The 22,500-nt window shown below is 45.8% G+C and overlaps 2 protein-coding genes across 3 annotated transcripts in view; one reads left to right on the top strand and one right to left on the bottom strand.

Annotated features, from left to right (window-relative positions):
- The window catches only part of LOC143289421 (tubulin polyglutamylase TTLL11-like), a 33,482-nt gene extending 28,278 nt beyond the window's left edge, over window positions 1–5,204 (top strand). The window contains exons 6-9 of the mRNA XM_076598384.1: window positions 260–471; window positions 1,288–2,076; window positions 3,830–3,933; window positions 4,801–5,204. Of these exons, the coding sequence (XP_076454499.1) occupies window positions 260–471; window positions 1,288–2,076; window positions 3,830–3,933; window positions 4,801–5,204 (1,509 nt within the window). The remainder of the gene's footprint in view (window positions 1–259; window positions 472–1,287; window positions 2,077–3,829; window positions 3,934–4,800) is intronic.
- Window positions 5,205–20,320: 15,116 nt separating this feature from the next.
- Window positions 20,321–22,500, bottom strand: part of LOC143289756 (integrator complex subunit 5-like) — a 40,803-nt gene continuing 38,623 nt past the window's right edge. For both annotated transcript variants that reach the window (XM_076598853.1, XM_076598854.1), the window contains one exon: window positions 20,321–21,687. In XM_076598853.1, the coding sequence (XP_076454968.1) occupies window positions 21,593–21,687 (95 nt within the window). In that variant the 3' untranslated portion in view covers window positions 20,321–21,592. The remainder of the gene's footprint in view (window positions 21,688–22,500) is intronic.

Raw genomic sequence — 22,500 nt, 5'->3', positions numbered from 1 at the left:
ACTGGGATCATTTCAGTTTCTGGGATCGTGTCAGTTACTGGGGATCATTGTTGATGGAATCATATCATGTACAAGGATCTGGTTGTCATTACATTTATGACCATTTTCACCATACCGTGCAGAAGCAGCCATACACCATTTTTTTGGAGGGGACGGGGGTGGGGGTGGGTGGGGGGGTGGCGACAGAGAGAAGTAGTAACTTAACAGAGACGGTGTGGCTGTTCTGTTTCCCTCCCACCCAACTCCACCTCCCTTGCAGGTGCTTGGCTTTGACATCCTGATCCTGAAGGACCTGATGCCCATCCTGCTGGAGGTGAACTCCAACCCCAGCCTGAGCATCACTGGGGAGCAGGAGGTGTCCCCGGGGGTGGTGGAGTACCTGCCCTCCATCAAGGACGAGGAGGTCAAGAGGTCGCTGATCAGGGACACCCTCATCATGGTCGCCCCCAAGAACAAGTACACCCGCAAAAGGTGCTGGTGGTATTGTGTGTGGTGGGGGGGTGGTGGTGGAGGTGGTGGGGGCATGTTGGTGAGAGAGAGAGAGAGAGAGAGACTTTGTGTGTGTGTGTGTGTGTGTGTGAAAACGTGTGTGTGTATGTTCTTTGATTATGTTAGGTTAGTGTCAGCAAGAAGTTGTTCCTTTGCCTGTTTTACTTTCTGTGTCAAAAAGGACCAGAATTAAGATAAAAATTAAACAAGAGTATATTTTTATTGGTATTTCTTTTTATCAGAACAGATTTCTCTGTGTGAAATTCGGGCTGCTCTCCCCAGGGAGAGTGCGTCGCTACACCGCAGCGCCACCCTTTTTTTTTTTTTTTTTTTTTTTGTATTTTTTCCTGCGTGCAGTTTTATTTGTTTTTCCTATCGAAGTGGATTTATCTACAGAATTTTGCCAGGAACAAGTCTTTTGTTGCGGTGGGTTCTTTTACGTGCGCTAAGTGCATGATGTACCTGGGACCTTGGTTTATCATCTCATCCGAATGACTAGTCCAGACCACCACACAAGGTCTAGTGGAGGGGGAGAAAATATCGGCGGCGAAGCCATGATTCGAACCAGCGTGCTCAGATTCTCTTGCTTCCTAGGCGGACGCGTTACCTCTAGGCCATCACTCCACACAGATATATATACAGAGAGAGAGAGAGATATATATTGAAGTACATACAGACATGCATGTGTGTGCATTCACTTCCAAACACATGTTTGCACACATGCATGCATACCACACACACACACACACACACACACACACACTGAGGCAGTAACAACACGGATGACTGTTGAAACAGACGCAGAAGATGGCGGCGGCCTCAGCGGTGTGTAGAGGAGATGGAGGTGGACTCTCCCTCCAGCCCCCCCACCACCGAGACTCGGCACCGCAACCAGCGCGAGCGCGACATCACCATCCGCTTCGAGGACGCCCCGGCCAGCGACGGCCAGAAGTCCATCTTCGCCGAGAACGACAAGATGCGACCCTCGTACCAGCGACAGGAGACATGCCGCGTCTTTGTGGAGGGGGAAGGGGAGATCACCAGGTTCGACACGCCACCCTACTACCACCACCAGCAGAAGGACCAGAATGCCAACAACAGTCAGAGTGGGACTGGCACCGACAACAAGAACGAAAATAACAACATGAGCGGAAATGATAACAAGAACGGAAACGATGATAACAAGAGCGGAAGCAACAACAAAAACAGACACCACCCCCGCAGCCACAGCGAAGGCCGGCGGACAGGCCCCGGCCCGATCAAGGACTCGCTTTTCCTGGACTCCAAGGATCCGCAATCATCCAGCATCTTCCAGAAGAACAAGACGGACAAACCTGCGGAGGCTTTCATGGAGGAGGATGGGCCCAGTCTCCAGCCGCTGCCCTACGAGCTGACAATCGTGGAGTCGTCAGAGGACGAGAACGAGGAGGAGGAGCAGTCATGCCTGAAGGAGATTTTCCCCGCGGTGTACGCCGAGGAGCTGAGGCCCCTCCGCCTGCTAGAGCGTCTGGCAGACATCTTCATGGGTTGCCTCAGCGTGCGGGGCTGTATCCGCCTGGGGCCCACCGCCTTCCGTATGTTCGCCAGGTGTGTGACGTGTGTGTGGTTGCGGTGTTGCTGGTTTGGGTGTTGTTGGCTTCTTCTTCTTGTTTGTCATTTAGACAGTTTTAATTTGGACCATTTCACACAGCATGAATACTTTATACAGTGTCCTGTCCTGTTATGTGTACATCTGAAGTATGTGACTTCTTCTTCTTCTTGGTGTAAACTGTGTTTAACTTGGAACATGTCAGATTGCATCACAGTTACAGACTGGCAGGACAACAAGGAGATCTTGTACTATCCTGCCCTGATTATATGTACATCCTAAGTGTGTGACGGATGTCTTCATGGATGTCTTCTTCATCATCGTCTTCTTCTTCTTCCATGCATCTCTTCTTTTTCACTATCATCATCATCACCTTCTTCTTCTTCTGTTCCTCCTTCTCCTTCTTCATCTTCTTTTCTTTCTCCTTCTTCATCTTCTTTTTCATCTCCTTCTCCTCGTCTTTCTTTTGCTCCTTCTCCATCTTTTCCTTCGTTTTTTGCCTCCTCCTTTTCCTTTTCCTTCTTCTTCTTCTTCTGCGTTCACTTGTATGCACACGAGTGGGCTTTTACATGTATGACCGTTTTTTACCCTACCATGTAGGCAGCCATACTCCGTTTTCGGGGGTGTGCATGCTGGGTATGTTCTTGTTTCCATAACCCACTGAACGCTGACATGGGTTACAGGATCTTTGACGTGCGTATGTGATCTTCTGCTTGCATTTACACATGAAGGGGGTTCAGGCACTAGCAGGTCTGCACATATGTTGACCTGGGAGACCGTAAAAATCTCCACCCTTTACCCACCAGGCGCCGTCACCGTGATTCAAACCCGGGACCCCCCGATTATTGCGCCCGTCTTTTCCTTCTTCTGTTTCATCTGCCAGTACAGTGTCTGTGACAGTCTTGGTTCAAATCCAGGTATCACCTTTTCTCCCAAGTTTGACTGAAAAATCAAACTGAGAGTCTGTTCATTTGGATGAGATGATAGACTGAGGTCCTGTCTGCAGTATGCACATAGCACACTGAAAAAGAACCCATGGCAATGAAAGCATTGTCCTCTGATAAAATTCTGTAGAAGATACCCACTCTTGATAGGTACGCTCATGGCCTGACAAAGCACGCAGGGTTATGCTACTGGTCAGGCATCGGCTTTGCAGATGTGGTGTAGTGCATATGGATTTGTCAGAACATAGTGATGCTGCCTTGAAAAACTGAATCTAGAAAATTATTCTTTTCTTCTTCTTTTTCATCTTCTTCTTTTCCTTCTTCTTTTTCAAGGCCCCATATATCATCATGGTGTTGTGTCCTTGTGAAAGGCAGGGACTTTTACTCTGATTGTCCTCACCCCATCCAGGTGAAAGTAAAAAATAGCCTCCCTTCCCTGCCTCTTCCTCGTCTTCAGTTTTTCCAGTTTTAGAGTTAGGCCTGCGTGTTAAGTGACTGGTGCGAAAGCGCTTTGATATGTCGCTGCACAAGATTCAGCGCTGTATAAATATAATAATTATTATTATTATCCAGGTGTAAATGGGTACTTGACATAGCTTAAGGGAGTTTAAAATGGCGGAAGGAGAGCATTGGTTGGACCCAGCCTTCCTATGCCGGGCCCCAGACAAAGCGGATTTGAATTTGCTGCCCTGATGGCCATACAAAACAGGCTATGGGACCTTTAACCTTTTCGTCTTTGTTTATTTCAGGAAGTGTCATCTGAACGGAAGGGGGCTGAATGTAACTTTTTCGTCCTTCATTATTTCAGGAAGTGTCGTCTGAACCGCAAGGGGCTGAACAACGCTTCCATCGACATCCTCTACATTGACATGCAGCGGAAGTGGGAGTTCCTCAACCCTGACAGGACCTCAGGTCAGTACTCTGTGTGTGTGTGTGGGTGTGTGTGCGCGCACGCGCGCATGCGTTCGTGCGTGCGTGCATGCAGAGTAATTAGCATGCAAGACCATTGTTTTGAAGGCTTTGTTGGTATATTTTTAGTACTGAAGTTGCTAATTGTTTACAGGGCTGTGTTGTCAACGCTTCGTAGGTGTATTTTTCATACACTAGTTTACGAGTGTGTGTTTGTGTGTGTTTTACATGAATGGTTTCCTAGGCTTTGTTGATGTATTTGTCATACTGAAGTTGCAATGTTTTAACAGGGCTGTGTTAAAAAAAAAGAAAAAAAAAAAGAAAAAAACAGGGCTGTGTTGTCAAGGCTTCGAAGGTGTATTTTTTATATACGAGGTTACTTGTGTGTGTGTTGTTCAGAGATGCCAAACGTTATGATTTCGCTGTATTTTGTTGAGTTCGATCGTAGTTTGTTCCGACATTATGCCAACGTCAAAATTGTTCAAACAATTTCATTTTCGACTACATAGCATGGTCACATGCTTTGCTGTTGTGACATGCAGAAGCTCTAGACCTATCAGTCACAAGGCCAGGGCAGTCACTATAAACCTTGGTCTCAGATTATGATCATGATGCTCATCTAATCGTGTGCATGGGTACATTGAAACAGCATTGAGTGGGACCAGTTAGCTTAATTGTAGCAGTTACACCATGTTGTAGGTAGGCCCAAGATGTTTGTATGCCTTGTAGATAGAATTTACATTTGCTGATATGGCTTGGAGTCTGAGTGTTCATACCATATTCAGAATGTTCCTACCAAATTTCCTGATAGTTCCTGCAAACACTTGACAGGGCCTGGCATCTCTGTTTGTTGGGTTGTTTTTTTTCCAGGTCTGTGTTTCCAAGGCTTCGTGGACGCCTGCATGGAGATCGCACGGCGGAAATTCTCCTCCTCCCGCCCGGCGGACACACTGGAGACACTCATCACCTACTGCGAGGACAGCGTCAGGGCCGTGACCCTGAGGTCGGAGGACGACGGCGACCCCAAACGCGAGCGGATCTCGCCGCGCATCCTGCGGCCCCAGCGGCGCTCGGTGAACCTGTTCCCAAGGAGGACCATCACTTCCCTGGAGGAGGAGACAGTTCAGGACCTGTTCCGCAGTGCCATGCAGAAGCGAGGGGGTGAGAGGTCGTCGGGTGTGGTCAGCGAGGTGAACAACTTCATGCGAGACATGCGCCACCGGTCCTACGTCCCTTCAGTCTTCACTGGGCTGGACAACCAGGGAGAAGAGTGAGTGGGTGGGTGGGTGGGTGGTGTTTGGGGTAGGGGTGGGGTGGGGTTTGTAGGGGGAAAATCCCTCCTCCATCCACCTTGGTGAAGAAGTAGGGAGAGGAGTGAGTGAGTGAGTGACAGCAGGGAGGCAGGATTTGTGGGAAACATCCGACGGGCGCGATAGCCGAGTGGTTAAAGCGTTGGACTGTCGATCTGAGGGTCCCGGGTTCGAATCACGGTGACGGCGCCTGGTGGGTAAAGGGTGGAGATTTTTCCGATCTCCCAGGTCAACATATGTGCAGACCTGCTGGTGCCTGAACCCCCTTCGTGTGTATGCGCACGCTGAAGATAAAATACACACGTTAAAGATCCTGTAATCCATGTCAGCGTTCGGTGGGTTATGGAAACAAGAACATACCCAGCATGCACACCCCCGATAATGGAGTATGGCTGCCTACATGGCGGGGTAAAAACGGTCATACACGTAAAAGCCCACTCGTGTGCATACGAGTGAACGCAGAAGAAGAAGAAGAAGAAGAAGAAGTGGGAAACATCCTTCCTGCCTTTCTTGGGGCTGTAGGCCTGGACAAGCAGGAAGAGTGGCTGATGGTTGGTGAGGGCAGGGTATATGGGGGGGGAGTGTGTGTGTGTGTGTGTGGGGGGGGGGGGGGTCTGTGAAAAATTCCCTCTGCCTTTATGGGGTGAACAATTAGGCAGATTGATTGTTGGCAAGGGGGCGGGGTAGGCAGAGTGATTGATGGCAGGAGGGGGGGGGACGGCGGGGGGGGGGGGGGGGGGGTTGTGAAACATTCCCTGCTCCCTCCTGGGTGTGGACGAAGAGAGAAGAAGAGTGAGTGACAGCTGATGGAGGCTGGGTTTGGGGAAAAGGTCTTCCCTTTTTTTGCTGATGGGGCTGGACATGCAGGGTGAAGAATGAGTGACAGGTGGAAGGAGCTGGGGGTGTGGGGGATGGAGGGAGGGGGAGGGGGGGTATATGAAAGGAATGGCTACCACCTTGCATCTTATGGTAGTGTGCATATAGATTTTTTTTTTTTTTTGGGGGGGGGGGGGGGGGTGGGCGGGGGTGTTGCTTGTGTGATCTGAAATTGTGAGTTTGGTATGTTTGAAGGCAAGTCAAGATTGTCTGAACTGTTACGCGATAGCTTTCATGAGTCCCTCTTTCTCCTCCCCCCCCCCCCCCTCCCACCCCACCTCCCTCCATAAATGTATTTAATCCCTTTTGTGTTTATATGTATTTGACATATTTTTCTAGGGGGGGGGAAAAAAAAGGTATGTGCTCGAAGAAGTGATTCTTGTTGTGCATGCTTTTTGCTGAAAAGAAAAAGGATTTAACAGGAAGAAAATTGTTGATAGTAGCATGTCCTATGGTTCTTAATTTAAGAGCGCACGTTTTACAGTAGGAAAGCCAGGATAAATATGTGAATAGATAAAAAGAGAAACGAAAAAAAAAGAAGAAGTAAGTTTAACAGATGAAGCGTTTATTTTGAAGCAAAGAAATGAAGAAATTAGAAGTAAATTTAACAGATGAAGCGTTTATTTGAAGCAAAGAAAAGAAGAAAAAAAATAAGAAGCAAGTTTAACAGATGAAGTGTTCATATGACAGCAATGCTGAATTTTTTGCGCTGTACAAGCCAAGATGCTGTAGTGTATGATTGCAACATGTGACGGCCATTCTGCAGCCACTGAAAAGCTGCACACGGTGTACATGGCATGCAGATTTGAACACTGAAGACTTTGTCTTAAACATGCTGAAAAATGGAGAGAAAAACGAATAAATAAATAAATGACTAGAGAAAATAAGATTAAAATGAAATAAAATATAATGAGTTAAATCACAAAATTCGAAACTGGCAGTCACAGCTACATTCTGAGCAGCCTTAGTATTATTATTATTTTTTTTATTTTTTTATTATTGCTGTTATTGATATCATTGTTACTATTATTGTTGTTGTAATTTGTTTATTGATATGTTATACTTTTTATGGTATTGAAACGAATAATTTTGTGAACAATCAGTTAAAATTTAGGATGGTAGTCAAAAAAGAGGGTCAAGGCAGAGATACGCGTAAAAAATCATTTTTATTGGTGTATTGTTCAGCTATTTAGATGGTGTTTTGACTAGGTACAAAGGGATTGTGTTTTTTTGCACGCATTGTTTGATATGTGTCTGCATAAGGTGGGTGATAATGACACAGAAGACACAGATGAATAAACGTGAAGGTAAAACAGTGGCGCTTTGTGCACAGTTAACTTAAAATGCTTGTTAATAATCACAGGGAAGAACAGATTTTTATTTCTTGTTATTGATGAACGAGGATGCTCAATGTAAAGATTGTTTTCGTTTACGCAGTGTTTTGTTGTGTTGTGGAGTACGTTGAGAGGAGGAAAAACTCGGAGAGGATGCTTGTTCATTCACAGCAGTATTCTGACGCGAGTGACAGGCGTTTACATCGTGCCAGAATGTGTGTGTGTATCATGTATTGTTGTGAGCGTGTGTGTAGGATTGCATCATGTGTGATTTGCAAGCTTGCATGCGGATGCATACGTGATAGATTTGAAAAATATTTTAATTGTATTTATTTCACAATTAAATAATAATAATAATAAAAAAGGGAGGAATGAGTTATGACTGATTTACCTGTTTGTTGTGTACCAGTAAAACAGTGTGTGGGCTGTTTACCAAGAGATCTCTCTTTTTTTTCTTCTTCTTTTTTTTTGTCAATGTAATATTTTTTTTTCAAATGAGTGCAATCAAAACATACAAAGCTGGCATGAATATAGAATAGGTTCGTGTCAACGCCATGCTGCACATGTCAGAAAAGCAAACCTTGCCGAGGGAGAGAGGGGGGGTGCCAGGGGGGGTGGGGGGGGGGGGGGAGATTGAGATGTAGGGACAGAGACATGGCCACACCACACACACACAGGGTTGATGCCATAAGGATTGGTGGTGGCCTAACACTAAGATGTCTGCTCAGAAAGCGAGAGAATCTGAGCACACAGGTTCGAATCACACACTTGCCAGTATTTCCTCCCCCTCCACAAGACCTTGAGTGGTGTGGTTCCAGATGGTTGGATGAGATGATAAACTGGGGTCTTGTGTGTGGCATGCAGTTCGTTTTACCCCTGGCAGAATTCTGCAGAAGAATCCTCTTTGATAGGAAAACAAATAAATGTGCAGACAGAAAAAGAGGGTGGGACTCTCACTGTAGTGACGCGCTCGCCCCGGGGAGAGCAGCCCGAATTTCACTCAGAGAAATCTGTTGTGACGAAAGAATGACACAGTACAGTACAGTACAGTACAGTACACAATGCTACACTACAATATGATACAATATAATAATGATTTGTGAAAAGAGCTATGGAACATGTTTACAACTATTATGAACGTTTTACCATGCAGATGCACTTGTCTTCATAGACACACAGAACTCTCAAATGTGTATGAACACATAAAAGACTGAGGGTCTTTTTATGCAAGCTAGACAGAGAAGTCTGTGTCAAGAGAGATAATGAATTAATACAGTGTAAATATCTTGTCATCTGAAAGCTCTCTTGCCATTGGTTGACTGCTTCCAGAAGAGGAAAAACCGCTGGAGATTTCACAAGTTCGATGTAAAGACATTTTTCTTTCGATTCATGTTTTCTGGGTTCTCTCACAGTAGTGTCTGTTACATTCTGTTTTGAAGTGAAAATACCCCAAGGTACTGATCGTGTCTGGGTTTCTGATGACTTATAAAATGATGTCCAACAAACCAGTGCATCTGTGAGAGAAATGTGTGTCAATGTTATATGTATTATTTGTCCTTCGTTTTCACTTTACACTTTGTAACTAACATATGCAACTAACATTCCTTGACACGATTGACAGTTGTACATCTTGCCCTGTCATAGGAATCAGTGCTGTGAAGGTGTGGTCTGTGTATTGAAGCGTGCTTTCCGTGCGTCACGTCGTAACCTCGAGGCCACTGTTTTGGAATGCGTTTGAATATTGTCGCAGAATGGTGCTTTTTCTTCCCTCCTCCTATTTGTTTGCATGACAGAGTATTTATCACCCTTGTGGCCATCTGGTTTGTTTGCATTGTGAGCTGAAGTCTACAGTACTCCCAGGTGTGTCAGCATTGCTCATCCCTGTTAGGGCCTCAGGGCAGGTTTCACTGAACCAGTACTGCACAGATCTGTTAGGAATCCAACAACAAAACCTCAGACACAACAAGACCCCCAGCACTAGAAAACTTGGCCTTCAGGGTGTAAGCCAAATATGTTGTTAACCCATTCAGTGACAATCATTTGCCAAAGGATGTTTTGGTCACAGAGGGTAAAAAAAACAAAACTCTCTCTCTGTGTATATATATATATTATATATGTAAACTCTCTCTCTCTCTCTCTATATATATATATATATATATATATGACATGCAAACTACTAAAAGAAAGTTTATAGAACATACTTTTCTGAAAGGAATGTGAACACACTATCCAAAAATGATGATTTCAAACAATTTTGTGATCAGAAAATTCCTTCAATGACACGGATGGAAATTTCTGTCCTGGGGCAGTCTTTTTCAAACTTGAAGGGGATGGAAATTTCTGTCCTGGGGCAGTCTTTTGCAAACTTGAAGGGGATGGAAATTTCTGTCCTGGGGCAGTCTTGCCCTGGGGCAGTCTTTTGCAAACTGGAAGGGGATGGAAATTTCTGTCCTGGGGCAGTCTTTTGCCCTGGGGCAGTCTTTTGCAAACTTGAAGGGGATGGAAATTTCTGTCCTGGGGCAGTCTTTTGCAGACTTGAAGGGGATGGAAATTTCTGTCCTGGGGCAGTCTTTTGCAGACTTGAAGGGGATGGAAATTTCTGTCCTGGGGCAGTCTTCTGTCCTGGGGCAGTCTTTTGCAGACTTGAAGGGGATGGAAATTTCTGTCCTGGGGCAGTCTTTTGCAGACTTGAAAGGGATGGAAATTTCTCTCCTGGAGCAGTCTTTTGCAGACTTGAAGGGGATGGAAATTTCTCTCCTGGAGCAGTCTTTTGCAGACTTGAAGGGGATGGAAATTTCTGTCCTGGGGCAGTGTTTTGCAGACTTGAAGGGGATGGAAATTTCTGTCCTGGGGCAGTCTTTTGCAGACTTGAAGGAGGTGGAAATTTCTGTCCTGGGGCAGTGTTTTGCAGACTTGAAGGGGATGGAAATTTCTGTCCTGGGGCAGTCTTTTGCAGACTTGAAGGAGGTGGAAATTTCTGTCCTGGGGCAGTCTTTTTCAAACTGGAAGGGGATGGAAATTTCTGTCCTGGGGCAGTCTTTTTCAGACTGGAAGGGGATGGAAATTTCTGTCCTGGGGCAGTCTTTTGCAGACTTGAAGGAGGTGGAAATTTCTGTCCTGGGGCAGTCTTTTGCAAACTGGAAGGGGATGGAAATTTCTTTCCTGGGGCAGTCTTTTGCAAACTGGAAGGGGATGGAAATTTCTGTCCTGGGGCAGTCTTTCGCAAACTGGAAGGGGATGGAAATTTCTGTCCTGGGGCAGTCTTTTTCAAACTGGAAGGGGATGGAAATTTCTGTCCTGGGGCAGTCTTTCGCAAACTGGAAGGGGATGGAAATTTCTGTCCTGGGGCAGTCTTTTGCAAACTGGAAGGGGATGGAAATTTCTGTCCTGGGGCAGTCTTTTGCAAACTTGAAGGGGGTGGAAATTTCTGAAGGGGGTTTAGGTGGTAAGCTAGTGTGTCCTTAAACTCAACTTTTCAACAGTATCGACCCAAACTATACTGCAGATCGCAGGTTTTGCTCAGAAAACCTGATGATGATTGAATACCAAAAGATAATGCAGTGATTTCTAGGTGAACATTTACTGTCTTAAACTTTGCCCTTCATCACCAGATGAGTTCAGTGGCGTACGTCATGGGTATAAAGTCACCCAAGGTTTTCAAAGAAAGATTTCAAGCAGTATTCCTCCCTATGCATCACGTATGCAAAATCACTCATTTTGGGTGAATCCTTTTTTTTTTTTTTTTTTTTTTTGACAAAGTCATGAAAATTGGTGGAAGTGAATCAAAGATCAACAGCTGGGATCATTTTAGTGAGTGTGTGCGTGAATCATGCGAACTACATATAGCTAAGGTTGATCTGTAATTCTTGGTTTAATGACTGTACATTTGAAACTCAGATTGCACAGTCGGGGTTAAAAATAGACCCAAAAGAATCATGATAATTGCCATGCCCAAACACATACACAACACCCACAGGTGCACACACACACACACACACACACGCACTCTCCCCCCGCCCCCTCCCCTCCTTTTTTTTTGTGTGTGTGTGTGCATGCATGCACAATACATCCGTTGTAATGATTGACTGGAAAAAGTGTGTGTGTGCATGCATGCACAATACATATGTCGTTGTAATGATTGACTGCAAAAAGTGTGTGTGTGCATGCATGCACAATATATCTGTCGTTGTAATGATTGACTGGAAAAAGTGTGTGTGTGCATGCATGCACAATACATATGTCGTTGTAATGATTGACTGAAAAAGTGTGTGTGTGCATGCATGCACAATACATCCGTTGTAATGATTGACTGGAAAAAGTGTGTGTGTGTGCATGCTTGCACAATATATCTGTCGTAATGATTGACTGGAAAAAGTTGTGTGTGTGTGCATGCACACACATCATGCGTAAACATCTGTATGTTTCTTTTTGTTGTCATTGATTTGGGCATTGTTGTATGTGTGTTTTTCTGCATGTGTCTGTGCATGTATCACACATATATGTTTCTTTCATGCTTCCACACATGCTGTGAAATTTGTTGTGATTTTTTTTCTTTTAAAGTAAGGATTGCAGAACATGAAACACTGTATTTAATCATCAGAGGAATTAGAGTGGCTTCTACACAGACAACCTTTCTATTTGAAACATACCAATGTTCATGGTATGTATGTGCAAGAGCTGATGTTTTTAGGGTGGCTTCTACACAGACAACTTATCTGTTTGAAACATACCAATGTTCACGGTACTATGTGCAAGAGCTGATGTTTTTAGAGTGGCTTCTACACAGACAACCTATCTATTTGAAACATACCAATCTTCACGGTATGTATGTGCAAGAGCTGTTTTTAGAGCGGCTTCTACCCAGACAACTTATCTATTTGAAACATACCAATCTTCATGGTACGTATGTGCGAGAGCTGATGTTTTTCTAACTCACCAATATTTATCACATGATTATGTTGAGCATGCCTTCTTCACAATGATGTCTGTGATATGCTATTGCCAAGTTAAATTGGTAGTTTGTGATATGCTATGGCCAAGTACTTAAATTGGTGGTTTTGTGCAGTAACTTGATGTATTTATGGTGATGTGTGCTTACTGATTAGTGTGCATGTATTTTAGAGTGTGCATTGCTTTAAAAAAAAAAAAAAAAAAAATTGTGATTTTGTTTTTACAGATTTGATCACAGTATTAGATGAGATGTCCGACTATTTACATTGTGTATTTAACTTTCCATTCCTCTTCCTCCTCCCCCTCCTTTTTAACCCATGGCCCACCCACCCACCGCCTTTTCCTCCCCTCCTCCCTTTATTTGCTCACAGTATTAGAGTTCTTTCTCTCAGTTTTGCGTTGCACACTTGCTTCATGAACGACAAGTCCACACACACACACACACACAGTGACACAGGCATGCACACACACATATGTACACACACATTGAGATAGGCATGCAGACATACAAACACATACACACACCATGACACAGGCATGCACACATACACAGTGACACAGGGCATGCACACACGCGCACACACGCACGCACACACACACACACACAGAGTGACATAGACATGCAAATAAGCACACCATGTCATACATGCATAATCTTTTGTTCGTTTCATTTGGGTGTGTCCTTGACACGTGCCTCGTTACTTGGCCCACAGGAATGACCATCGTAGGAAAAAGTGGAAAGGGAAGGGGGATTACCTATCACTACATTGACACCACCACAACACCAACACATCAGCGTAGACAGCGCAAACGCTAGCTTGTTTAATGTTTGGCACCAGTTTGGTGCTCAGCCGATTTGAGCATGATCTTGCCTTTGTTTTGATTCCAGTTCTGTGTATTTAACTTTCTCCTCCGCTGTGTGCCAAATGATGGGAAAAGAATTTGAGGTTTTTTTGGTGTGTTTTTTTTGCCCATTTTTGTATTCAGGAACATACATATTGAAGGATGTGTTAATCATTGGTTTTTGAATGAAAATATACTATAAAAAAAAAAGCTATGAATAGATAAAAAGAAAGAAATGGAGTAGTGTGCTCAGGATGAGGTGGAAATCCTCCTGGAGGAAAGACGAAAAAGAAAAAAAAATTATATCAATCATTCGAGAGACAAGAAATAGAAATGTTTGGAGGAAAAAAGAAAAATGGTAGATTTGTTGAGAATGACAAAAGGGAGAGAGAAAAAAAAGAAAGTTTTTTCCCCTATATAATTATGCCTAATACATTGTAATCTTGTGTGTGGTTCATCCGTCGGGATCGACGAGGACCATCAAGTCATCCTGGGGGTGGGTGGGTTGGGCTCTGTGGGTGCGCAGATGACTGGTCAGGCCAGTCCGCGCCCGGAAGGTTCTGACGCAGTGTGGACAGGGGATGGTGGCGGCTGTCGGGGACTTGCTGGCACTGCTTTTCCTGGCCTATCTGCGTTGCTCTGCTGCAGCGATTCTGTTGGCCTCGCAGGATTTGGCGCCTTTGTGGACAGCTGAACACCACTTTGGTCTGTCCATTGCATTCAGCTCCCGTGTATAATAATCTTGTATACTCCCTGTGAACCACTGGTGCAGATTCCCGCAGGGGTGTGATTTCTGTCCTCATGCAAAATACTGCTCCACAGCCTGAGAAATCCAGAGTTGCTATGGCTAGTGACCTCCCTTAGTATATTACCTCCCATGTTTCAGTTTCCTAGCGGTAGAGAGATGAAAGTGTACGATCAGCTGGCCCATAAAAAGAGAGAAAAACACGCAACAGAAAAAAATTTGTTACTGTGGGACAGAATTGGCAAGTCACTTCTTGCAAAGAGAGCCAGTTTCGCTCATGCCTTTTGTCCAAGGTGTTCTTGTTGGCAAGAAGAGATAATATACAAATCTAAGTTGTGTAGATGGTAGTTTTGACCCCTTCAGTGCCACCCTATTTTATGGTCAGTGACAAGTATTTGCCAAGGGATTTTTGGTTACAGAGGGTAATGTTTTTATTATAAAAAAAAATAAAAGATTCTAGCATGCAAACAACTGAAAGAATGTGTATATAAACCCTGGGTTTTTATTTTTAAGGAAAATGAACCCTGTCCATTTATGAAAATTCAATACGAATTAAATGATTTTGCGATAGGAAAATTCCTACAAGGACATGGTCAGAGACTGCTGTCGTGGGGCACTTTTTTGCACACCAGTAGGGGATGGAAGTTTCGTTTCCATCATGGGGCACTCAAGAGGTTTAAAAAAAGAAGAAAAAGAAAGAAAAGAGAATTGTTTTCGAAGTATTTTGAAAGAAAGAAAACGATCAGTAATTTCTCTACTAAAGAAGAAAAGAAAAGAAAAATGATGGACTTTTTAGAGGTTTGGCAGATGGTTTTGACAGATGATCACATACTTAGGTGAAGAGGATGTGTGTGTGTGTGTGTGTGAGAGTGAGTGCGTCTGAGACAGTGAGGGAATGGGAAACATGTGCAAGTGATGTGTGTCTGCATGCGCATGCAGTTGTATGCATTTTCGTGAAAAGGTTGAGGGGGAATGAAGAAGGATGAAAAAAAAAAAAAACCCACCAAAAAAGGCTGTCCTTGTCAGGTGATTTTTTATACATGCTCCTCGGTTCACACAACTCTGCTTTTTCTGATGTTTCGCAAAGCTGGTTTATTGCACTTGTCTTCATTTGCTCAAAGATATGATGACCAACATTCAGTACTGTTCTGATTTATTTCAGCGGGGGAGGGGGGGTGGTGGGAATTAAAAAAAGCAACAACCAGTCATAGCATGGTCACTGCGTTTGTGTGTTAGTGCTGTATTGTTGTTGAAATATGGAGGTTTCCATTCCAAGGAATGCAGAATAAAAGACTGCTTTGACTCTGAACTGTCTGGAACCTGTGTTGCTTCATGTGCATTCACGCATCAAAGTGAGAAAGGTTTTTAGCGGGGATGAGAATTGCGGGTGGTTTTTTTTTTGTTTGTTTCAGTATGAAATCACTGCATCATTTCCACAATCATACATACACACACATATATATATATATTTCAATGTCAGGTCAGGTCATTAGATCTGCTACTGGTAACCTGTAATCCAGTACAACCTGTTCAGGGTCGGGTTGCCGACGACTAAACCGGCACTTCCACCGCTCCCTTCTGGGACTGGTGAGGCGGGTGGCTGGACACCCTTATGGAGATCCATAAAAGGGCGTCGGCTCAGGAGAGCCACCGACGGCCATCTAGCTCCACTGTGCTGTGTGCATGCCACACGCAGTTGGCCCCCGGGGTGTGTCTACCCATGTATGCGAAGTCTGGATCTGGCAGAATCTGCGGAAGAAACCTATCGGTTCAACGGAGAGGAAGGCGGTTACAGCAACGCACTGTGGAGTGCAGAGAGCAAGATGAGACACCGAAAGGATATCTTGGTCATCCACTGCATCCGTGCTCATCCTCCAGTCGTCTCGACTTAGTCTTGCCACTGGAAATTGGTGGACCCGGACGAGAGAGTGAGGTCGACGTTGCGCAACTCCTCTTCACTTTAAACAAACTCATCGCGCAAGTCATCAGTCATCCAAAATGACCTTTCATCCTTCATCATTTCATCACCCCCAAGTCCTGTGGCGACAGGCGAGCGACGAAACGACAGGTGTGGGTACACTGGCAGTCGCAGCCGCAGACCTGCACGCAGGCGGCTCAGGCCATAGGGTCGTTCTTCGTCGACAGGAGCAGCGATGGAGCTCGGCAGCCGTCTGAGCGTCTGAGCAGCCCTCTTTAGGAATGCACTGCTCACCTCCCTGGCATGAGGAAGGGGCTAGAAAAGGTGCCCTAAAAATTGCCTGCTCCATATCACCCTGGCCAGCATACCGCGGCTGGCGGGGACCCTACATCAGCGGTCGAAACAAAGAGAAAGAAAAGAAAAAACAAGGATCGTTCCTCTCACCATTGGTGCTTGGAACATAAGGACTCTCCTGGACAGAGATAACGCGGACAGACCCCAAAGGAGAACAGCACTAGTTGCATCCGAACTCGCCAGATACAACATCGACATCGCAGCCTTGAGTGAGACTCGGCTTGCAGGCGAAGGCGAGCTCTGTGAACGGGGATCTGGTTACACCTTCTTCTGGAGTGGACGAGGAAGCAAAGAGCGACGTGAGGCTGGCGTTGGTTTTGCAGTAAAAACAGCACTTGTCAGCAAGCTAGCTGGAATCCCAAAGGGAGTCAACGATAGGCTTATGACCATGAAACTCCCACTGGCATCTGGCCAGAAGCACCTCACCATTGTCAGTGCCTACGCCCCAACCATGACCAACCCTGGATGAAGTGAAGGCGAAGTTCTACGAGGACCTTCACTCTGTCATTGCTGCCATCCCTAAAGCAGACAAGCTCATCATTCTTGGGGACTTCAATGCTAGAGTTGGCTCTGACTACATCTCCTGGGATGGAGTGATTGGAAAGCACGGTGTGGGCCACTGCAACCCAAATGGATTGCTTTTGCTTCAGACCTGTGCAGAGCACGAACTGCTGATAACCAACACAGTTTTCTGCCTCCCTACCCGTAACAGGACGTCATGGATGCACCCTCGCTCAAAGCATTGGCATCTCATCGATTATGTCATCGTCAGGAAAAGGGATAGGCAAGATGTACGTGTAACAAAGACCATGTGCGGCGCCGAGTGTTGGACAGACCATCGCCTTGTAGTCTCGAAGCTGAATATTCGAATCCAACCCAAGAGACGCCCCCAAGGCCAGAAGGCTCCAAAACGGCTCAACATCGCTAAGCTGAAAAGCATCACGATCAAACAGTCCTTTGTGGAGCTGCTGGAAGATCGTCTGGAATCTGCCTCTCTGGACAACCAGAATGTGGAGTCTGACTGGAGGACCCTGCGTGAGCTGATCTATAGTACAGCTTCAGAGACCCTGGGACCCATGACCAGAAAGCACAAAGACTGGTTTGATGAAAACTGTGATGAAATCAAGCAGCTTCTGGATGAGAAACGCCGTCTGCATCAAGCCCACCTGAGCAACCCAAAGTCCACATCAAAAAAGGATGCCTACAATGCCATCCGCAGGACTGTTCAGCAAAAGTTACGCCAGATGCAGGATAAGTGGCTGAGTGACAAAGCTGATGAGATCCAGGGATATGCTGACAGGCACGATATGAAGAGGTTCTATGATGCCTTAAAAGAAGTCTACGGCCCCACATCCTCAGGATCATCCCCCCTCCTCAGTGCAGATGGGAATACCTTGATCACCGAGAAGGAGAACATTCTCGAACGATGGGCTGAGCACTTCAACAGTGTCTTAAATCGCCCTTCCTCCATAAATGATGAAGCCATAGACCGTCTCCCACAAGTCCCCACCAACGAAGCACTGGACGATCCGCCAACACTTCTTGAGACCCAGAAAGCAATCCGTCTGCTATCCAGTGGCAAAGCACCTGGCTCAGACTCCATACCAGCAGAGGTCTACAAGGATGGAGGCACTGTGCTGACTGAGAAGCTTCATCAGCTGTACTCACTCATGTGGAAAGAAGAGACGATCCCCCAGGATTTCAAAGATGCATCTATCATTCACTTGTACAAGCGAAAGGGGAACCGGCAAGCCTGTGATAACCATCGGGGCATTTCCTTGCTCTCCATCGCAGGCAAGATACTTGCCAGGATCCTACTTGACCGCCTCACAGCACACCTTGACCAAGGTCATTTGCCTGAGAGCCAATGTGGATTCCGGAAAGAGCGCGGAACCACTGACATGGTGTTTGCTGCAAGGCAGCTGCAAGAGAAATGTCAGGAGCAAAATGCTGATCTGTTCTCCACCTATGTCGACCTCACTAAGGCCTTCGACACCGTGAGTAGAGAGGGACTGTGGAAGATCATGGCCAAGTACGGATGCCCTCAGAAATTTATTTCCTTGGTCAGCCAATTCCATGAAGGCATGCAGGCTCGAGTCCAGGACAATGGTGAAACATCTGCTCCTTTTGCTGTCACAAATGGTGTCAAGCAAGGCTGCGTCCTGGCTCCAACGTTGTTCAGCCTCATGTTCTCTGCAATGCTTACTGATGCCTTCAGAGATGGCGATGTTGGAATCGGCCTAAAGTACCGAACAGATGGCAAGCTGTTTAACCTCAGAAGGCTTCAAGCAAAAACGAAGGTCATGACAGACATCATCAGAGACTTTTTGTTTGCTGATGATTGTGCCCTCAATGCTGGATCTGAAGCTGACATGCAACTCAGCGTCGACAAGTTTGCCACTGCCAGCAGGAACTTCGGCCTTACCATCAGCACGAGGAAAACTGAAGTTCTCCATCAGCCAGCCCCAGGGAAACCCTACGTTGAGCCCAACATCACAGTCAACGGTCAGAGACTCAGTGCGGTGGAGCGGTTCACATACCTTGGCAGCACACTGTCACGAAATGCGACCATTGACGATGAAGTGAACGTCAGGATTGCAAGAGCAAGCGCAACTTTTGGTAGACTCAATGCAAATGTCTGGAACAGAAGAGGCATTAGTCTTGAGACCAAGCTAAAGGTCTACAGAGCAGTAGTTCTCCCCACACTACTGTACGCCTGCGAAACTTGGACAGTGTACCAACGACATGCCAAGAAGCTGAACCACTTCCACACAACATGCCTAAGGAAGCTACTGAACATCAAGTGGCAAGACAAGACCCCAGACACAGAGGTGCTCGCAAAAGCCACCCTTCCCAGCATCTTCACCATCCTGATGCAGTCCCAGCTTCGCTGGGCTGGACACGTGGCGCGCATGCCAGACCATCGGCTGCCCAAAAGGCTCTTCTATGGCGAGCTGCAACAAGGGAAGAGATCACACGGAGGTCAGAAGAAGCGCTTCAGAGATACTCTGAAAGTCTCTCTGAAAGCGTTTGATATCAACCCTGACTCCTGGGAGGAATCTGCAGTGGACCGTGACAAATGGCGCGCTGCTGTGCACAAAGGCGCCAAGTTGTGCGAGGCCAACAGGACTGCTGCAGCTGTTGAGAAGAGGCAGGCCAGAAAGTCACGGGCAGACAAGCTCCCTGACAATGATATGCCTGTCTTTGTCTGCCCCAACTGTCAGCGAACATTTCGTGCCATCTGCGCACTCACAGATAGATTCATGAGCATCCTTCCCCCCACCCCACCACCACCCTCCCCCCATCCCCCATCTGGATGACAACGATGGTCATCATCGATCTCGATGGACACACCACCATATATATATTTAAAATAAATAAACCAACACCTATTTTGTGAAACAAAAATAATCAAAAATCTGAATTTTCGCTGCCACCTGGCAGCTTGGTCACAGACTACACTTACAACAGGTGACGTAATGTTATTTTTTACGTCATCTTTCGGACCTTACATGACGTCTTCTACTACGGAAATATATCATGTTCTAAATATTCCTTCGATTGTCTATGTACACATCTCTCTTTCTCACTCTCTCTCTGTATCTCAGTGATCGTGTGTAACGACTATGACGACAAACCAGACTGGTAACTCCACGAATTAGGGTTCACAATTAAATGGCCACACCTGGGTTTGTTTGTCACAGTCCCAGTGCTAGCAGTCCATATTCCCCCACCCCCCCTGGGGGGGATATTTTTTTATACATTTCTTTTGTCCGGTCCTGTAGTCTGAAGAATCCCAGGCCTGACTGACTGAACGACAAGTGTGTCACTGCATTATGTTTTAACAAAGCATATGTTCCGACTTCATTTAGATCATTTCATTATTCTAAAAAAAAAAAGAAGTAGGACCGTATTCATTAGCACCTTATTTTATAGAATGTGTGCATTTGACACACACACTGTCGCTCACTCACAACACTAATCCCAGTATACGAATCTCACACACAGAGTCAAAGAACGGTCACAGCAATACCGACCACACAAAAAAAAATCCCACAAATCAAACTGAACATTTATTTTCATGGTGACCCATGAGCAACAGTAAAAACACACAAGTTTGAATTTACACGGTCTCTCAATTCAAACCAACCACAACACATACAAAAAAATCTTTTACACTTTCTCTAAATCAGTATTGATACTGTATACAAATTTATCAACTCACTTTCTGTTAATCACTTCATTCATTCTCACTCTCTCTCTCTCTGTTACAAATTGTACAACAATCTTCCAGAGATAACAACATATTCAGAATGTACACTGCAAGCACCAAAAATGTTCTCTCTCTCCCCTTGCACAAGATAAATCAGTCCCAGTCAGGACAAAGTTAGGTCTGCACACACTACAGTTTAACACACGATGCACACATGCCATTCCTTTAATATTTACATCCACACTTTTCATTCTTTTTTTTTCTTTTTCTTTTTTTTTTGCTGCCCCATCATCTGCACCATTTCAGTGGCATCACTCATTCCAAGTCCCCTATACACGGCCACACCTGGGTTCATCCGTCACAGTCCCAGCATCGGCACTCCACAAGGAAACATCAATGTCAGGTCACCAGGAGGCTACACACCAGAGGAGACCCTGCACTGCTCCGGAGTTACTTTGGTGGTGAACCGATATTAACAGACCGTCACACATTGTCTATAAAGCACGAGCAAGGTACAAGACCAGAGACACACGGCCCAGTGAGTGCAGACACACAGCCACTCACGTGTTACACGGACCCGGGTTGAAATTAACAAGTGACACGGTCAAATGCTGGATAATGTCAATGAAGACCTGACCGTCAGCTGTGGTCACATGTTAAAGACGTGCGGTGTCACTGTCCTGTCATGTAGACTTGTGTTGAAATGAACGTGGACGACGAGAGTCAACGACGCAAGATGAGCTGGGTGAAGCCCTCACGATGGCGTCATGTGTTGAAGGTAAGTGATGTCACTGCCCTGCGTTGTGCAGACTTGCGGTGTTGAAATGAACACGGACGTTACAGCCAACAATGCCAGATGGAACAGGTGAAGGTGGTAGCTAATGTGTTAAAGATGCAGGAAAAGAGGTCACCGATGAGGTCACGTGTTAAAGATGCAGGGATAGAGGTCACCGATGAGGTCACGTGTTAAAGATGCGGGGATAGAGGTCACCGATGAGGTCACGTGTTAAAGATGCGGGGATAGAGGTCACCGATGAGGTCACATGTTAAAGATGCGGGGATAGAGGTCACCGATGAGGTCACGTGTTAAAGATGCGGGGATAGAGGTCACCGATGAGGTCACGTGTTAAAGATGCGGGGATAGAGGTGACCCATGATGTGGATGTTGGAGTTCAGCACAGCTTGCACCACCTGGCAGTGGTGAGTCTCACACTCTGCAACACAGCACAGTCATCACATCAGTCAACAATCAACGTTTCATTCTTTAACCCCTACTGACACCAAACTATCCACCGCAGCCATGACCAAACTGAACAGAGTGTGGAAAAGCAACATCCGATTCGCCACAAAATTCAAACTCTACAAAGCCCTGGTGGTCTCCATTGTACTGTATGGTTGCGAGGCATGGACACTGACAGCCGAAACTGAAAGGAAGATCCAGGCTTTCGAGAATAAATGCCTAAGGAAGCTCCTTCAAATTTCCTGGATCAAGCACAGGACCAATGAATATGTACAGAGCAGAATTAAGAACCTTGCTGGACCTCAGGAACCTCTCCTTTCAACTGTGAAGAGACGCAAGCTGATATGGTTTGGGCACAACACTCGACACACCAGTCTGTCAAAAACAATCATGCAAGGCACCATCGAGGGCGGGAGAAGAAGAGGAAGACAGCGGAAGAACTGGCATGAGAACATCAAAGAATGGACCGGACTCCATACACGTGAGCTGCTGCCGGCGGCTGCTGACAGAGACAGATGGAGAGAAGGGAGGTCGCGTCTGCGGTCCTCAGGATTCCCCCAACGACTACTCTGTAGTTATGGGCCTGAGGTGAGGTGAGATGACACGAAACAGGCAGTAAGAAACACTAAGTATTCACCAGCCACTAAATGGTTAGCGTGGCAGCTACAACTGGGAAGACGTACACTTGAACCCCATCAAGGGTGGGTTTTTTTTTTCTCCCAGCCAAAGGCCAGATCCAAAGCCGGTGCTATGCAGCCAGCTGCATTGCTTGGTTCTAACTTGTTGA

Source organism: Babylonia areolata, chromosome 14 (genome assembly GCF_041734735.1).
Source record: "Babylonia areolata isolate BAREFJ2019XMU chromosome 14, ASM4173473v1, whole genome shotgun sequence".
NCBI lineage: Eukaryota > Metazoa > Mollusca > Gastropoda > Neogastropoda > Buccinidae > Babylonia > Babylonia areolata.
This window is presented reverse-complemented; position numbering and strand designations above follow the sequence as displayed.